The sequence below is a fragment of the Podarcis raffonei genome, chromosome 8 (genome assembly GCF_027172205.1).
Source record: "Podarcis raffonei isolate rPodRaf1 chromosome 8, rPodRaf1.pri, whole genome shotgun sequence".
NCBI classification, from domain to species: domain Eukaryota; kingdom Metazoa; phylum Chordata; class Lepidosauria; order Squamata; family Lacertidae; genus Podarcis; species Podarcis raffonei.
Genome location: NC_070609.1, coordinates 39,957,500 through 39,973,830, shown reverse-complemented (window position 1 = coordinate 39,973,830; position 16,331 = coordinate 39,957,500). Strand labels below are relative to the sequence as shown.

Sequence of the window (16,331 nt, the reverse complement as noted above, 5' to 3'; positions counted from 1 at the left end):
TACAGACACACAGACCTGTCTTCAGAAACCACTTGTATAGCAAAATAAAAGTAACAATGCAGAATCGAATTAAAAACACCAGTACTAATCACAAGCTGCACTGAAGGAACCCCGAGAGCCCTAAAGTAGGAGTGAGAAACTTGTGGTCCACCATGTTTGTTGGAGCACTGGGTTGTGCTCTTAGGAATTGTAGTCCAACAACATCTGGAGCTTCTCCCTCCCTGACCTTAAGGAACAGACATTGCATTCTAGCCTTAACTATATAGCACTGTAGCACACAAATGACAATTCATTTTGTGTGGAACAAACCCTAGTAATGAAATAATGAAATAATGAAATTCACCATCATCCAAGGTTCTCTCATTAGTCCAGTTTGTTCTCTCTTTTACATTTTTGAAGTGAGGATGCTTCTCGCTAAGTCCAGTGTCAAAGACAGCCACTTTTACACCAGCACCTATTTACACAGAACCAGATTTATAAAATTTATAAAGATTTATAAAATTACAGATGAGCAAGAGACGTTTCTTTTGTAGTCTAAAGAACATATTCCTGAATGCAAATGGATACTAAGAGGTGCATAAATCTTATCCAATGCTTAGTAAAATGTTTTCTCTTCCTAACAGCTAGCAAGTCATACAAAGCTTGCTACATATTTTCATTGAGCCTAAATAATGTACTAAGAACATTTCAGCAGGGTCAAATTTAAAGGGTTTTCATTGCTTTACATTGTAAAAATAAAAAATATCCTTTCCCCCACCCACTTGAGTATTAGAATTCTGGAAAAGATTATCAATATTTATGCAGAGAAGCCACTCAAATGTGATGCAATGGAAAATACGACCTTATGCACTATTTTGACTTTGCTTTCTGAGGTATGTATTACAGCTTGAATAATTAGCTTTGTCAAAGATAAAAATATTCCCAAAGGAAAGGTCACAAGAACTAGCCTACAGGGACCTAGACATACATTAAGAAACTTATATCCATTTTATATTGTCATGGTTTCCACAAAGAATGTATTTATTATTTTTTAAACTTCCATATCATCTGCTTTCCAAGGAACTCAAGTTGGCTAATGAGAAATAACACAAAAGATATTATTTCACAACTGCAATTTGGGGAGGCTGCTTCAAACCCCTAACCTTGGCCTTCTGAGAGCTGCAGTTCCTAGGGCTCCCTGGAAAGAGGTAGACTACTGGACCAGTTCAAGTCAGTGGTATGAATGTGCTACCTTATTAAGGGATACAGATCCTCTGGAAGACTACTTGCAAGGGTATATTTTCTGCTCATAGGAATGTACTTGCTAGCCATTCCCACAACAAAAGCACCATGTCAGAAAAATGAGCTGCACACTGATGTACTCAAGTGAGCAGCCTTATTCTTTGTGTGATCAAGGGTACAAATTTCCATGAATCTAAGAATACCTGTAAAACCCATTTGCCAGAGAACGTCCGCCTGAAGCGTTTGAGCGACTTGCCGGGGTATGGCTCTCAGCAAACGCCTACTTGAGTGCCTGCCAGTTGCATGCCAAAATCCAGAACCCAACGACAAACTTGCCCTTCTCAGAGGACGAGACGACTGCCATTTCTGTGTCCATCTGGTTTCATTGCAGGGAAATGCTGGATCAGCTAGATATTGGAGAGTTGAAATGTTTTAAAAACTGATCACAATGTCCAAGCAGCAGAATAATAAGGAGATTTAAGTAAATATAATGATCTCCTGCCACTTCACTGGAAGAATGACTGAGCCTACTTACTTTCAGTGTACTTGAGCGAGCGAAATACTTTTCTTTGGGGGGTAACTCGTTTGATATTGGGATGATCTTCAAGTGTCTGCACTCCATCTCTCTGTTTCTCGTTGATTTGGATCACCTCAAAATCACTGGGGTAGTCACTGGCTGGGTTGTTACGGGGTACAATCCTCCAGTTCTCTATGTCACTGCTTTTCAGAGCTCTTGAAATAAATTTGCTTCTTGCTTGGGCTGAGAAGTAACCATTGAAAGCCACAATATACTCTGCAAAGAGACCACCACACATTAGAAAAGACATCTGAATCAGAAGTTGCAAGCATGGCATTTGCAGAGAAAGCTGCGTTATAACCCTTTGTCCCACTTTACAAAAAAACAAACTATAATATCCCAGCTCGCATAACCAAGTACAATACCAAGGCATGACAATAACCAGGATTTAGTAATGAGGTTCTCAAAAGGAAGACCCCTGGTTTCAATTTAGCCTGTGGTGATGTAGCACAGATCATGGCACATAACACAGAATTTGAGCAGAGGGATTGGGGTTGGGGAAATTCACAGAAGAAAGGAGGGCCTGTCCAGACAGCCATCCTTCCCCTGAACTATTGTTTTTATTAAAAAACCGAAGAAAAATACTTTTGGCATTTCCCAGGGACTACAATTAAAACTGGCATAAATGTTAAGTCTCATTACCATGTTCCACTACCGTCGAAGAAAATTCCACTTTCAGTGTAAGACGGGAGCATTCGGAACACAGGTGGCTCTCATGAGAAGAATTCCCTAGTCTGGTCCCCAGATGTTGTTTGCCGCAGAGAAGGATCGCAGTCAGGAACAACCAGGTGTGTGTAAGCCTCATGGTCATAAAGGAATAAGGTTTCATCCTCAAAATTCCATGCATCCAGTTACATGTTGTTTTTCCATGAATCAGTTCCCTCTTTTCTTTTTGGTTTCAGAAAACGGTGCCTTTTTAAGTGCTTTTTAAGTGGATAGTCTTAAGGTTTTGTCCAAGAGAAGCAGAAGTCTTGCCTTCATGGTCTTTACCAGTGAAGTCCAGTAAACAGGCTCATTTCTTTCTGCGTTTTTTCTCCATCTTTGATTAAAGGATCCTGTCACTCAGGATTCAACAGCTGAGTCCTGTACTCCATTTCGGATAGGTGATGTAAGGCCAAAGCAGAATTGCCAAGATCTGTTTTGTTGCTGGGTTGGGGTGGTGTTTTTAGCAATACACCCTGCAAAAATAAACATCCAATTACATAAATGAAATATTTTCTAATTTAATATTTTGACAAACCACAAGGTGGTAATAAAATACGCTGCAATTTCACACTAAAGTGCAAAACATATGCCTGGATTTTACATCAGGTGGCAGCTAACTTTATGTTCCTCTATACAAAAAATAAAATAAAAATCCAACATAGAAAAATACCGTAAGTATCAGAGGGAAGGATCCTAGCCTAACCTTCTCCATGGCAGGCTAGTTTTCTATATGCAAACAATCTGCACATCAGCAGCAGCAAATTTATTGTAGTAGCTATTTAAAATGCACACCAAAATTTTCCAATATATGAACAGTAACTAATACAATATATAATTTTTTTGAGACAACAGAATAAAACCTCATTTAAACTAAAACTGAACTGAGCACACATTTAAACCTCTCAGAACCTACACTGGTTCTTTCTGTATGGAGTTCTCTTGCAGCCAAAACATACAGAGCTGTTCTATATATAGACTACATATGGGTAAACATCTTCTAGGAGAAAACAGATAATCTCTTGATCAGAGTAGGTTGTTAAACCAGACAAAATATTTCTCAGGTAGGGGCTCACATGACAAAATGGTTCTCCTTGTACACAAATTACATGCAGGCAAGGTGTTTGTGCAGAGAACCATTTTGTCAGGTGAGCTTCCAACTGCAATCTGAAATGGTTTACAACTTTAGTGAGAACAAGACCACAGGGAGAGCAGGGAGATCTGGCAATTAAGAAGCAGAAGGTGGTGGGGGGGGAAGAGATATATTGTATGTTTTCCTTTCATTTCCTTGCCTCGTCTCCTCTTAAGGGCTGCTAAATGCATTATGTTTTTGAGTATATCCGCAAGTTATCCTAAGACCCCAGCATGTTTTCCAACCATACTGAATTTCTGCTTCCCTTCTTTCTCACTCGTACACTGTCATAGCCACAAACACACACACAACAACACCATGCCTGCATGATGTTTATCTCTGAGGAGGAACATCCACTGCTTTCTGCCTCACGCCCTTCAAGAAGGCTGCGTAGGTGTGCTTAGCTGCTTACCAGCATAGGACATTTACAAGGGTTATTTTTTGGAGGGGGTGATTTAGCATTTTAGAACATAACCTTAGCCCTCATACATCCCACAAAAGGGAAATTTGATCAAAGAAAACAAGTAAATGCTGATTAATAGAATTCCATTTCTTGCTGCTGTGGTAAACCTGTGCTGGACTGCACTACTTCAGAAATGCGAATGAGAGGATACCTAGTATCACTGAACCCTCTGCTATGCAAAAATTTTTTAAAAATCTACACAATGAAAATTAGGTCAAAGTGAAGACCCTGCTAAGAAAACAATTTATTACATTTATATGCCATATTTCCTGAAAGGAAGTGGAACAAACACATGGCTCCCCACCATCACCATTTTATCCTCATAATGCCTGTGAAACAGACATCAGGGATAAGAGATGGCACTGGGCTCAACACTACCAAGTGAGTTTTGTGGCTAAGTGAGGGACTGAACCCAGGTCTCTCCATTCCTGGTCTGACACTTCAACCACTAAACCGCACTAGCTGACAAGCTAGTTTTCTGTGTTGTCAGGTTTGTTTATTTATTGAATATGCTTTCATATTCCCCATCTACCAAAAGCTGCCAGGTCAGGGGAGACACTACCTTAAGGTACTTTTCCTTGATATGCTAGCTTTCTCTATGTGGGGGAGAGGGAGAGAAGAGAAACAGCGCTCTTCCATTATCTCTGCTGAGAGGCTAGCTGCCTTCCAAACTGTCACTTTGCAGCAGCCATTCCACTAGAGTAGACTATATAAACTATTTTCATTCTAGCTCACAGTTACAAGAACTGTAAAAAAAATGTCTGATCATGCTTATTTCTTTCTCCCTCCCCATCCCTTTTCACTTGTGCATTGTGTCCCTTTTAAATTGCATGTCTGGGGGCAGAAACAATCTTAATATCTATTTCTGTATGCTGCTTTGGAAGCCTTTACTGACAAGAGTGGGCTACAAAAAAGCTTTAAAACATGTAAGCTATAAATAGGGGAAAGTGTTCCACCTGGTTACCCCCCACCCTTGTGCAGTGTAGCCCAGAGCAGACATTAGTGTTATTTATTATTTACTTAAAGCATTTATACCCCAGCCTTTGGCCAAAAAGGCTCTTAGGAGTAGCTTACACAAATCAGTGCCAAAACAGACCCTGCCCTCAGGCTCATAATCTCAAAAAGGCATGGACACACAAGGAAAAAGGAACAGGAGGGAGGAAGTGAAAGCAAACTGTAAGCTCTTAACATTTACAGTTCTGATTAGAGTTCTATAGCTCTGTGTATGCAGATTCTGGCTGTCTAGGTGAAAAGCAACTCCTCACCGAGGAGGAAAGTGGTAGCTCCATCCATCTTGCCCTTGATAAAGAGCAATCTTTCTTTCCTCAGATGCACAGGCTCTCCCACCACCATTACAGATCCAGGAGCAGAGGCGGTGACAATGTCCAGGCTGAGGAGGCAGGGAAACTGACTCACACACGCCTCTGCAGTTATCACCGGGCAGAGGAAAGGGAAAGGACAGCAACAGCCTCCACCTGCCTTGGACTCTGGCTTTGGGCCCTTGAGCTGATTGCGCCAAGCGAATGCGCAGCGAGGACAGGTCCCCACTCGGCCCACTCACTCACTTTCTCTCAGCCTCACCTCCCTCACAAGGTGGCTGTGAGGGTGAAGCGGGGGAGAACCATGTACGCCACCTTGGAGGAAAGGTGGGATGTGAATATACGTAATCCTCTCCTGTCTGCTCTGTCTGCTCTGTCTGCGGGCTCAGACACCCCTCGAGACGTCGTCGCCAAACCCCACACGAGAGCCCCCGAGGTCGGAGCCTCTCTCGATGTTGGGGTGCCCCAGACCTTGGCGAATCAAGTCGTCGGACCGAAACGTGCCTTCACCCGATTTTGGGTGTGACAGGTCCGAATGCTCTTTTAAAGAACAACAACAACACCACAATAATAATACTTTTCGGCTTCTGCGAATTCCCAGGCCGCTCAGCGCTAGGAAGTCAATGAAGACAAGGGAGCGGGATCCGCTAAAGAACTGCGCCCGGTTCTGCCCCCCAAATCCACCCCCCTGAAACCAGCGGCGGTCCGGGCTCCGGCTGCTTCCTTCCCCCTGCTCCGTGAGAGGGAGGCCCGGGAGGCGGCCACAGAACGGAGACGCCGCTGCTGCTCCCCCTTCCTTCCCGTCCCTGCGGGCCCGAAGCCCCCCTCCAGCAGCTCCCTCGCCCGCTTCGACCCACCGGCCACCGAAGCTTCCGCAGGGCGCCCCGGGGCGTAACGACCTCCCCTGGCAGCCGGGTCCGGAGCTCCGGGTGAGGCGAGCGCGGCTCCTGTCCCGCAGCCCCCCGCTAACCCCACACCAAGCAGCTGGCCTGGGCTGCGGAGAAGCCGCCTTCCATGAACGCGAGCCTGGCGCACGCTGGGACTTGTAGTCTCCGCTGGCCATCGCTTCGGAGGGCGGGCGGGCGGAATGGACTACATTTCCCAGGAGCCTCTGGGGCTCTAGCGAGCTCGTTTGCGGGTCCAACGGACGGAGGCCTCGTTGGTCCCGTCAAAGAAATCGAAACTGCCCTCTCGGAAGACGTAAACAGAAGTCCTTTGCTCTGACGGCGCCACAAGAAATCTGCGCCTTAAGTGCATGGTGGGATAGGGAGCCTTGCAGGGAGACTCGCGGAGCCCTTGCACTTTTAAATGCGCAAGTGTCTAGGCATTATTTGGAAGTTCCGTAAAGCTAAGGGCACGTGCGATGTAATCCTGTGCCCACGTAGTTGGGGAGCTGAAGACATAGGAACTGCACTGAATCAGATCGTTGGTGCACCTAGCTCAGAATTGTGACATTGACAAACAGCCTCTCTCCAGGATTTCAGGCACGGTTCTCTCCCACCCTGCCTGGAAGTGACAGGGATTGATACTCAGACCTTCTGCATGAAAAGCAGTTGTTCTACCACTAAGCTATGGCCCTCATCAATTAAAGATTTGCTTAAATAACTCAGCACTTGCTTCTTCATCCTAAAATCCTATGTAAGCCAGTATCTGCAGAACTTGGGAAGGGTCTATTCAGCCAGCAATCTCCATCTTAGAATTTACCGGTAGTCTATAACCTGATCTCATGGCTACAGCATCAGTTTAACTTTCCAATTCCTTGTTTTCCCTCTGCTGCCCAAGCTGCTTCATGTAACATCTTGCCTGATGAGGAGAACCTGAAAGCTTGTCATGTTTTTATGACATTTTGTTTGTTCTGAATACAGGTTTTACCCATCTATCTATCCATCTTTTAAATGTCACAAACACATTTTCCCACACACTGAATGAAGAGAGGCACCTAAATATATTTGCGGAATTCAATATAATTGAAACATAGTATAATTCAATATTTGAGTTTATAGAGCATCATTTCATGGACAAACAATATATTGTACTATTATTTCTAGCTGGGGAGACCAGTCTTCTCTGGATACAAAAAAGCAGGTGTCTTCATCAGTGCTCACAGCTCCAAACTCAGAGCACTACAAAGCACACTGACAGGAGACCACACAGATAGAAGGAAGTCACTAAAAATCACAGTATCTAGAAAGTAGCATTTGGTTTCCAACTCAGAAAATTGTTTCAGGTGTTCCCGACAAAGCTTCCAGGGAAGAAGTCAAGAATACTCCACTTGAAGAGCAGTACCCAGTTTCAGTGTAAAAAAAGCCTTTGTCTGCCTGGTGCCCTCCAGATGCTTTGGACTATAGCTCCCATCAGTCCTAGTCACCAGAGCTGTTGCAGTCCAAACCACTTGGAGGGCACCAAGCTATGCACCACATGACCTCTCTCTGCTGCCAGCTCTTAATGGGGGTTCAGTCCCCAAACATCCTATTCAACTTCTTTAGCATTCAGGGGACCCCAGGATTGCCCACTCATGTCCAAATCAGAAAGACTCTGGCAAGAATCACTCAGTACTATGTAAAAATCAGGACCCCACAGACATCATACAAAAGAATATCAGCTTCCTAACAACAGGGTTCCTTTTTACTGCCTGCGTAACATTCTTGATGGGCCCTGCAATGAGATAGGAGCAAGATGAAGTCTCTTTTAAAAGGTACATATTATCATCATCATTATCATTGAAGAAAATCCATCCAATGAGAGTGGGGTTTTGTGGTAACTGTCCAACTAGGCTGCTAGATGTTATCTGTTCTCCAGCTGATATTTTTAATGTAGTTTTTTCCTCCCAAAATTGCATTTTTTCAAAATGTGCCCAATCGGCTCACTCCCCTAACCCAGAGCCATTCTGGAATGATCTGTGCAAAAAAACCCTGGAAGACAAGAGAGGAAACACAGGTTAGAATTAGCACATAAACGTATTCCTTTGGCAACAAGCAATAACAAGATTAAAATATCAGCATGAAATAAAACCCAAGAAGATCTAACATGAAGAGTCTCCTTCAGACAGTGAATCATCCACATCTCCCATTCCTTCCTTTCAGTTCATAATATAGGAAGCTGCCTTCTATAGAGCCAGACCCTTGATCCATCTAGCTCAATACTGTCAGCACTGGCTGGCAGTGACTCTCTAGGATCTCTGGCAAGGGACATTCCCAGCCTTGCCCGGAGATTGAACCTGAGACCTTCTGCATGGAAATCACATGCTCTGCCACTGAGCTATGACTCTTCTCCCCTCCAACTATTAATTCTCTTTAAAAAAAATTTAAGGGATGGAAGTGCAGCAGAAGACACAAATATGCTGGTTTTATACTTTTTTAAAAAATAACTTTGGAGAAGTTTACTGCTTGAGCACTTCAGCTATAAAAAATGTTAAAACTTAATAAAGCCAACATTTTGCACGGGTTATTGCAGCTAACCTGGCGTCCTTGTCTATCCCACCTCCTGTAGGCTACCATAAGTATTGGGTGGTGCACACACCCCTGGTCAAGCACCTGGCATTACAATGATGACAGGTGACCCTTTTTGCCTGCACCAACAATCTGGTGATTAGCACCACATAAGCCCCTTTCGTCCAGCTATGTTCTACTTACCCTGTACCTGATGTTATATAGGACATCAAATGTGGGCCCAATGGGACCTGGGTGACCTAAGTAAGCCTATGAGCCAGAGGTTCCTCACCTCTCCTGTAAAGCTTTGGACTCTGAAGCACTGTCACATGTTCTGTGAATCTCCCCACCCTGTTGCGCCATCCTTGCATTTGCCAGTACCTTCTGTGGCAAGATTGGTGGCTGAGCATGCGAGGGTCTTCTATATGTGGTGGCACCCCATAGGTGGAACTCATTGCCCTAAGATGCTCAGCTATCTTCCTCTTCATTTGCATTGCAAACTCAAAACTTTCAAGCGCCCATTACTGGTCAACATATTGAGTACTGCCCTTTGTGTTTTTCTTCATTTGCTGCTGCTCCTAGCTTGATGATCTGTGTTTTAATGGTGGGGCATGTGTTGTTTGTATGCTTGCTTTTAGATTTGCAAACTCTTTTGAGCAACTTCCTTTAAGGAGGCGGAAAAGTAGGGTGTAAATGGTTCCGAAGAAATAAAAATGTATGCAGTGCAGTACTAAGAGCAGTAACTGATGCACTAAGGCAGGTGTAGGGAACCTTTAGTCCTCCAGGTGTTTCTGAACTACGGTTCTCATCATTCCAGACTATTGGCCATGTTTGCTGGGGATGATGGGAGTTGCAGCTCAGCAATATCAGGAAGGTCAAAGGTTCTCCACCCCTGCACTAAGGGAAGAGATGCATTTTCCCACCCACAAGATACTACACAAAGTACCACAGTCTCTGGGTTCAGAGTCAAGACAGCTTCATGAAAGAAAAATATGTTGGCCTGCAACACAGAGAATCATACACAGGTTGCAATGTAAGAACAGCACTTTGCTTTCTGTGCTTCTTTTATTTCTTTTGTTAAGAAAATGAGAATTAAACAAATAAAACTCTATAATAAAATAAACAAAACAGAACACAGCAATAAAATTAAGCAATTAGGTTTCAAGAGCATTAGCTGACAGTCAACACACAGGAAGCTGCCTTATACTGAAGCTAGCTCAGTATTGTCTGCACTGACTGGAAGTTTCAGAGGCAGACAGTCTCTCCCAGCTTTATGTGGAGAGGCTAGGGATTAAATTTAGGGACCTTGTGAAGGCAAGGCAGATGTTCTACCACTGAGCTACATCCCTTCTCCAAGATCACGTTCCCCAAGATCATGGGTGAACATTTGCTTCAAAAGGCTCATTAAAACCAATCCAGGCTGCATGGTTCAGCCACCAAGTTAAGAAAAGTTAAGAGAAAATGTAACACAGAAGCAGCTGAATTAATGATATTACCTGGATTGAATGGAGGAAGTATCCTGGAGTCCTTCTGGATAGTCCAAGGGTGGCAATAGCCTGGTGCGCGTATTCATCTGCAGAAGGCACAAACAAGCTCTTTTTGGATAACGTGGGGCTGTATTTTGACATGTTGGTGCAGACGAAAGCTGGACATAAGCACTGAACAAAAATGCCTTGGGGAGCATACTCATAATAAAGCGATCGGCTGAAATGGTCCAGGTAAGCCTGTCAAGGTTAAGAGCAGACAATTAAGATTCTCTGGATTTAACATGGGGAAAAGGTGTGGAGAACAGACATTGGCAGCTTAGACAACCTCTCTTGACCGACGCATGCAAGGCGCAACATAGATGGCTATGGAACAAAGCCTTACCAAATCAGCACCCATCCCCAGCTCTGTGTGTCTTGCTGACTGGCCAACTGCAACTTAATAATAACTGCTTTGGCATAGCTTTGCACAACCAAGTACCCTCCAGATGATTTGGACTTCAATTCCCATCAGCTCCAGCAGAAACATCTGAAACAGACACCAGGTTGGGGAACACTGCTACTGCACATTTAGGCTACAGTTATCTTGGGAGTCAGTCCCATTGAACTCAAGCAGGGCTTACCATTACATGTACAGAATTGCTCTGTTGGTTCCTTTACGAAACGCACACCAGCGCTTTACCATTCAGCTAACAGAGCAATCCTGTACATGGTTCCTCTTTAATAAGTTCCCTTAAATTCCCATGTAAGTGTGTATAGGGTTGCAGCCTCAATTTATAAAGCTGCCTTCACTGGAGCAAAGTAGAACGCTTAAGCCAATACATTCCTGAAGCAGAAAAGCCGCCCTGGCTGCTCCTGAACCCTTTAAATTTTAGCCTGCCTTCCATTCCTGTACATCTCTGAGCCGGAGTTGTAGGCATCTAATTCAACCCTGCCAGAGCCTTTGCAGCAAGGATGAGGAATTATCAGACTTCAAGGACATGTTCCAGCTGTTTTAAAACACTTGAAGGGCGTGCAAAGCAGGGCTACTGCGCGATGGTCTGAGAAGAGGTTTGAGGGCCAGAGAGCTGCATACTTATCCTGGGACCTGAGGTTTCCCACTCCACCTTCAAAAACTTCTAGTTCTCAAAATCCTTATCCACAGAAACAGAAAAAAACATTTCCATGGAGAAAGGATGCATACCTATCTCTTAGAAATAATGATTCTGATAAGATAGGGGGTAAGAAGCCTTTCTAGCCTGGCAAGCCAGATTGTGATCTCCCTCCCCCTTTGCAGGCCATGTTTGACAGGTGGGCAGATGCCAAAGCAGCATATTGCCTGCATGGGTCTTCAAGTGCCCTGCACTTTGAACATGCAGTGATCAGCCAATTGCTGGATCTTCAGAAACCCCGTTCACTGCACAGGGCAAAACAGAGCTTTGAAAGGGACTTTGCAGGCACCATGGTAAAGGGCAGGTGGCTATGGCTTGGCTGAAATGGCCTCATAGGCCAAACAAGGAGACCTTGTGGGCTTGATCAGGGCTGCAGGGCTGGAGGTTCCCCACCTGTCATAAGAGAACACATATATTTTTATATTTTGAAACTCACCTTGGAGGCTGAATATGCCGTCATTCGTGGGGAGGGGTGGTAAGAGGACATAGAAGAAACATTCACGATAGCGCCTTTCTTTCTCTGAACCATTCCTGGCAACACCATGTGCACCATCATATTAGCTGCTCCAATATTGATGTTGATGAGATCCCAAATTTTATCCTCTGTCAAATTGGCAAAATAATCCGGGTGATCATAGAACACTCCAACGTTATTCACCAAAATGCCAGTCTCTTTGCCTAGCAGGGCCTTCTTGATGGCAGGGTACACCTGGCGGCCCCTGCTGAAATCTGCCACAACTACTTCCGTTTCGACCTTGTAGGAATCCTCAATATCTTTGGCAAGAGCTTCCAACATCTCCTTGTTCCGGCTTATTAAGACAACATTCACCCCATGGCATGCCAACTCTTTAGCATAGGACTTCCCGATGCCTGAGGTACAACCTGGAGCAGATCGAGAGAGCAATGAAGATCATTTTTAGACTTTGAGACTAAATGCATTCACTTAGTCAACCGATAGTTGTAGAGCGTTTACAAAGGGCTTATGCATTTTTATGTCAGTATGGGGTCTTCCTAAAAAAAATCTCAACAACTTTGCAGGTGTCAGGAATTTTAATTTTTGAAATATGGCAACCCTAGAGAATCTGTGTGCTCCAACTGTCTCTTACCTGTTACAGCAGCCCAGCTTCCATACAGTTTGACTAAATCAGGCCTGCTGACCAGCCGAGGAATGAAATACAACCTGATCAGGCTGTACGTGTTGCTTGCAACAGTGAGGGATGTCTTCATTATGTAGAAGGCTCCAATGAAAGCCAATGTCTCTATGACACAGCTGCAGGCCTGCCCAATCTCTCTGAGCAAGAAGGAAAAGCTGTCCACAGCAGCCATGGTAAAACAGATGTCTAGAAGGGAAGAAGCAAAAGATGTTTGTAAGGAAGGAAGTATGTATTTTTTCCATTGCTTCATTTAGCCAAATCATTGACTTCATATTCCAATAGGTCATAAGATGCTAAAAATAAAAATGACCATTTCATTTTGTTTCAGGAAAACCCAAGAGCATCTGCCACATATATCTATTATTCTTCGATTAACATAACATATCCCAGTAGAAGTCAAAGTGGTTGATAACATTCAAAGCACAATGAAACAATAATAAACAACAACAACAATGATAAACCTCTCAAAAAACAACAGCATGGTAAATAATTAAAACAACCAAGTCAAGATGCAATGCAAATATAAATCTAAAGTTTAAAGGAGGATGAGTATTGGAGGAGGGAAGTCACATGGGTGTATTATTTACAATTCTTATTCTTTGCTTCTCTTTCTTTTCTTTTTTTGTACTGTTTTTATTTTTTGGGATATTATATGTATTTTTTGTCAGTGTGAATAAATACTGTTTGTCTGAAAAAAAACAACAACCAAGTCAGCTTAAAATACCAGGGAAACCCCACCAAACTCACACAGTCAACCGTCCTGAACAAAACTGCCTTCATCTGTCTTGCAGCACTGCAGAATGGGATGGCTTTACAAAGCTTTGCTTTCAGAAAATGCCGTTCCAAAATCAAGTATGGAGACTCTGGCTCATGTGTTGCTATTTTACTCTTTTCAAAGAGACTTCCACAAAGAGCTTATTACTCCATTGCCATTATCATCTCACTGATTTTTATTAGGCCAAATTTTATGCAGCCTTCCTCCTTACAGTCTCAGACAATCTGGCAACAGCAAATTCGGCAAACACAGCCAATACCAATAGTGATGCTGCCAGTCAGGGTAGACAATAATGAGCTAGATGGACCAACAGTCTGACTCAGTGTAAGGCAGTTTCCTATGTTTCCTTGTAACCCCTGCAGGCCATTTTAAAAGGTGAATGGGGCCCCACCTGCCAATCACCTGACAACATGCATAATAATAAAGTCAAGAACCAATGAATAACAAGAATAATGAATTAGTAAGGTTGGATATTGTCACGGCTAAAAATTGGCTGCTGTTTCTTTAATGCTAAAATAACTAAGTCAGCATGAGTCAGCGGCCTACAATGCAATCTTTCACCAAATTGTACTTGTGGCACTGTGGGTTAAACCACAGAGCTTAGGGCTTGCCGATCAGAAGGTCTGAGATTCGAATCCCAAGTGACAAGGGGGGGCCCCCGTTGCTCGGTCCCTGCTCCTGCCAACCTAGCAGTTTGAAAGTACGTCAAAGTGCAAGTAGATAAATAGGTATCGCTCCAGCGGGAAGGTAAACGGCATTTCCGTGCGCTGCTCTGATTTGCCAGAAGCGGCTTAGTCATGCTGGCCACATGACCCGGAAGCTGTATGCCAGCTCCCTTGGGCAATAAAGCGAGATGAGCGCCACAACCCCAGAATCGGTCACGACTGGACCTAATGGTCAGGGGTCCCTTTTCCTTTTTACAGTCATACCTCATGTTACATTTGCTTCAGGTTAAGCGTTTTCAGGTTGCGTCCCAGGGCGACCCGGAAGTACCACAAAGGGTTACTTCCGAGTTTCACCGCTTGCGCATGCGCAGGCGCGCAAAATGACATCACATGCATGCGCAGAAGCGGCGAATCACGACCCGCGCACGTGCAGGTTGCATTCTGCTCATGTTGTGAACGGGCCTCCGGAACAGATCCCATTCGCAACCAGAGGTACCACTGTATATAGAGTGGTCAATGTTAGTGTCGGGTGTGGGTTGGTTGGATGGTAGAAAGATGGTTGTGTTTGGTGTGTGTAAAAAGCTGTTGGTCGTGGTTGGAGAAGAAGACTTTTTAAGAATAAAAGCAGCAATACTCTACAAGAATACTCTTTCTCAAAGACTCTTGTGCCAACTAAGGTCTGAGGACTAGGCAAAGGAGTAAAAAGGTCAGAACCTTTGTTTTTTACAAACACCGACAGATATTATCATTATTATTATTAACACCACCACCAACAATCTGGTGCCCCCCCCCAGATGTTTTGGACTACCACATTAGCCCCAGCCAGTATGAAGGGAGTTGTAGTTCAAAGCATCTGGAGGGTACCAGGTTAACAAATGTTGTAAAGCCATTTCAGTCTATCCTCTATGCATTTGTCCCTGACCCTTCTGCACCCTTCTTCCATTTTTCTGCAGCCAAAATCATAACCTAACCTACTTAGGAGTAACCACCACTGACTTCACTTTTACTTAATTCTGAGCAGACAGAATTAAGCAGATTAAACCTAAGCTTAACCCATTTTTCATAGAAATTGAAATGCCAGACAATTTTTGTGTATGTGGACTTGCATCATGATCGGATGCATATTTACGCAGAAGTAAGCCTCACTAATGGAGTTTTGCTTCCATGTAACTGAGGGTACAATTTGCACCCTTGGATGAAACAATAAAGAGAGAGGTCTCTGCTGTTCCAGAAATGATCTGTCAACTTTAAATTCCTAATAAATCCAAATAACATTATTAAAGTATGATATTGTTGATTCCCAACCCTCCAACCCCTTCTGACCTTTGAGCTTTTGCTTCTGAGTAATACTATAAATGTTTTACAAAAAAACCAACCAACCATTGTCTTTAAAAAGCAAGTAAATCAAATCCATGTCGCCAAACCCGTTTTGCCATATTTCACTTACCTGTTCGTTTATGCAACCTGCGATGTTTCTGCGCTGCTATCTTAATGACCTGACTTTAGTTCAGTTGGAAGGAAACCTTCCCGTTCTCAGTTCCACCCGACTCTGCGGCTATGACGAAAATCTGGGGAGCGGATTTTCAAAATCGCTTGGCAAGTAGGCTAGTCACAAACCTGTCAAGTTGCAATCCAGTTTCCACGTTTTTGTATTGCCAGCTTTAGAAGATCAAAAGCCCTTCGTCCGCCCGCACAAGGAAAGGGTCCTGAACGCGCTGTAAAAACGAGCAGCGCAGAAAATGCTGTGTTACTGCTGTTCCTTGCATGGACACCTCGCTTGTACATAAAATTAGTAAAAACCACTATCTGTCCCAAAGTAAATTTTATCCAGATGAATCTAAGTTTATTATATTAGTGTCAACATACATCTCCTGAAAGGACTCAGAGGCATCACGAAAAGACCACAGAAAGTTAAAGTTTAGCGTCATAACTACACTTCTGAGTTCCAGGCGAATGGCTGAGCGGCTTCCATATGCGTGACAATAATGATTCCTCCAGGACCTAAAACTGCAAACAAACCCAGTCGAAATGTTACAAAGAGGGGGCTGTGTTCTTCCGCCCGCCCCCCCCCCCGCACAGCACATGCAATTTCAATCTCCCTTTTAAAGCTGTAAGCGACGGGCTACATTCAAATTAATTTGTATAGTATTAAAACCTCAGCCTAAAAGCGTCAGAGGTTGGATTCGATGGCCTCTGTCGCCCCCTCCAACTTTTATGATTCGTTCTAGCAGTGTCTTTGGGTTTGGGGGTCTAGAATCTT

The 16,331-nt window shown here is 43.8% G+C and overlaps 2 protein-coding genes across 3 annotated transcripts in view; both read right to left on the bottom strand.

Moving 5' to 3' along the window:
- The window catches only part of MBTPS1 (membrane bound transcription factor peptidase, site 1), a 30,234-nt gene extending 23,766 nt beyond the window's left edge, over window positions 1-6,468 (bottom strand). Inside the window, exons 1-5 of the mRNA XM_053399496.1 lie at window positions 6,272-6,468; window positions 2,441-2,976; window positions 1,757-2,014; window positions 1,425-1,628; window positions 344-454 (exon numbers count right to left, since the gene is read on the bottom strand). Of these exons, the coding sequence (XP_053255471.1) occupies window positions 344-454; window positions 1,425-1,628; window positions 1,757-2,014; window positions 2,441-2,645 (778 nt within the window). The 5' untranslated portion in view covers window positions 2,646-2,976; window positions 6,272-6,468. The remainder of the gene's footprint in view (window positions 1-343; window positions 455-1,424; window positions 1,629-1,756; window positions 2,015-2,440; window positions 2,977-6,271) is intronic.
- Window positions 6,469-7,392: 924 nt separating this feature from the next.
- Window positions 7,393-16,111, bottom strand: HSDL1 (hydroxysteroid dehydrogenase like 1). Of its 2 annotated transcripts, none has more exons than XM_053399495.1 (5): window positions 15,519-16,111; window positions 12,584-12,817; window positions 11,914-12,359; window positions 10,339-10,415; window positions 7,393-8,326 (listed from the first exon to the last, which is right to left on the bottom strand). In XM_053399495.1, the coding sequence occupies exons 2-5, from the start codon at window positions 12,801-12,803 to the stop codon at window positions 8,278-8,280; spliced, it is 792 nt and encodes a 263-aa protein (XP_053255470.1). In that variant the 5' UTR covers window positions 12,804-12,817; window positions 15,519-16,111; the 3' UTR covers window positions 7,393-8,277. The 2 variants fall into 2 exon arrangements, with proteins under 2 accessions (XP_053255470.1, XP_053255469.1); XM_053399494.1 differs by having other exon boundaries at window positions 10,339-10,566; window positions 15,519-16,105.
- Between the last annotated feature and the right edge of the window lie 220 nt (window positions 16,112-16,331).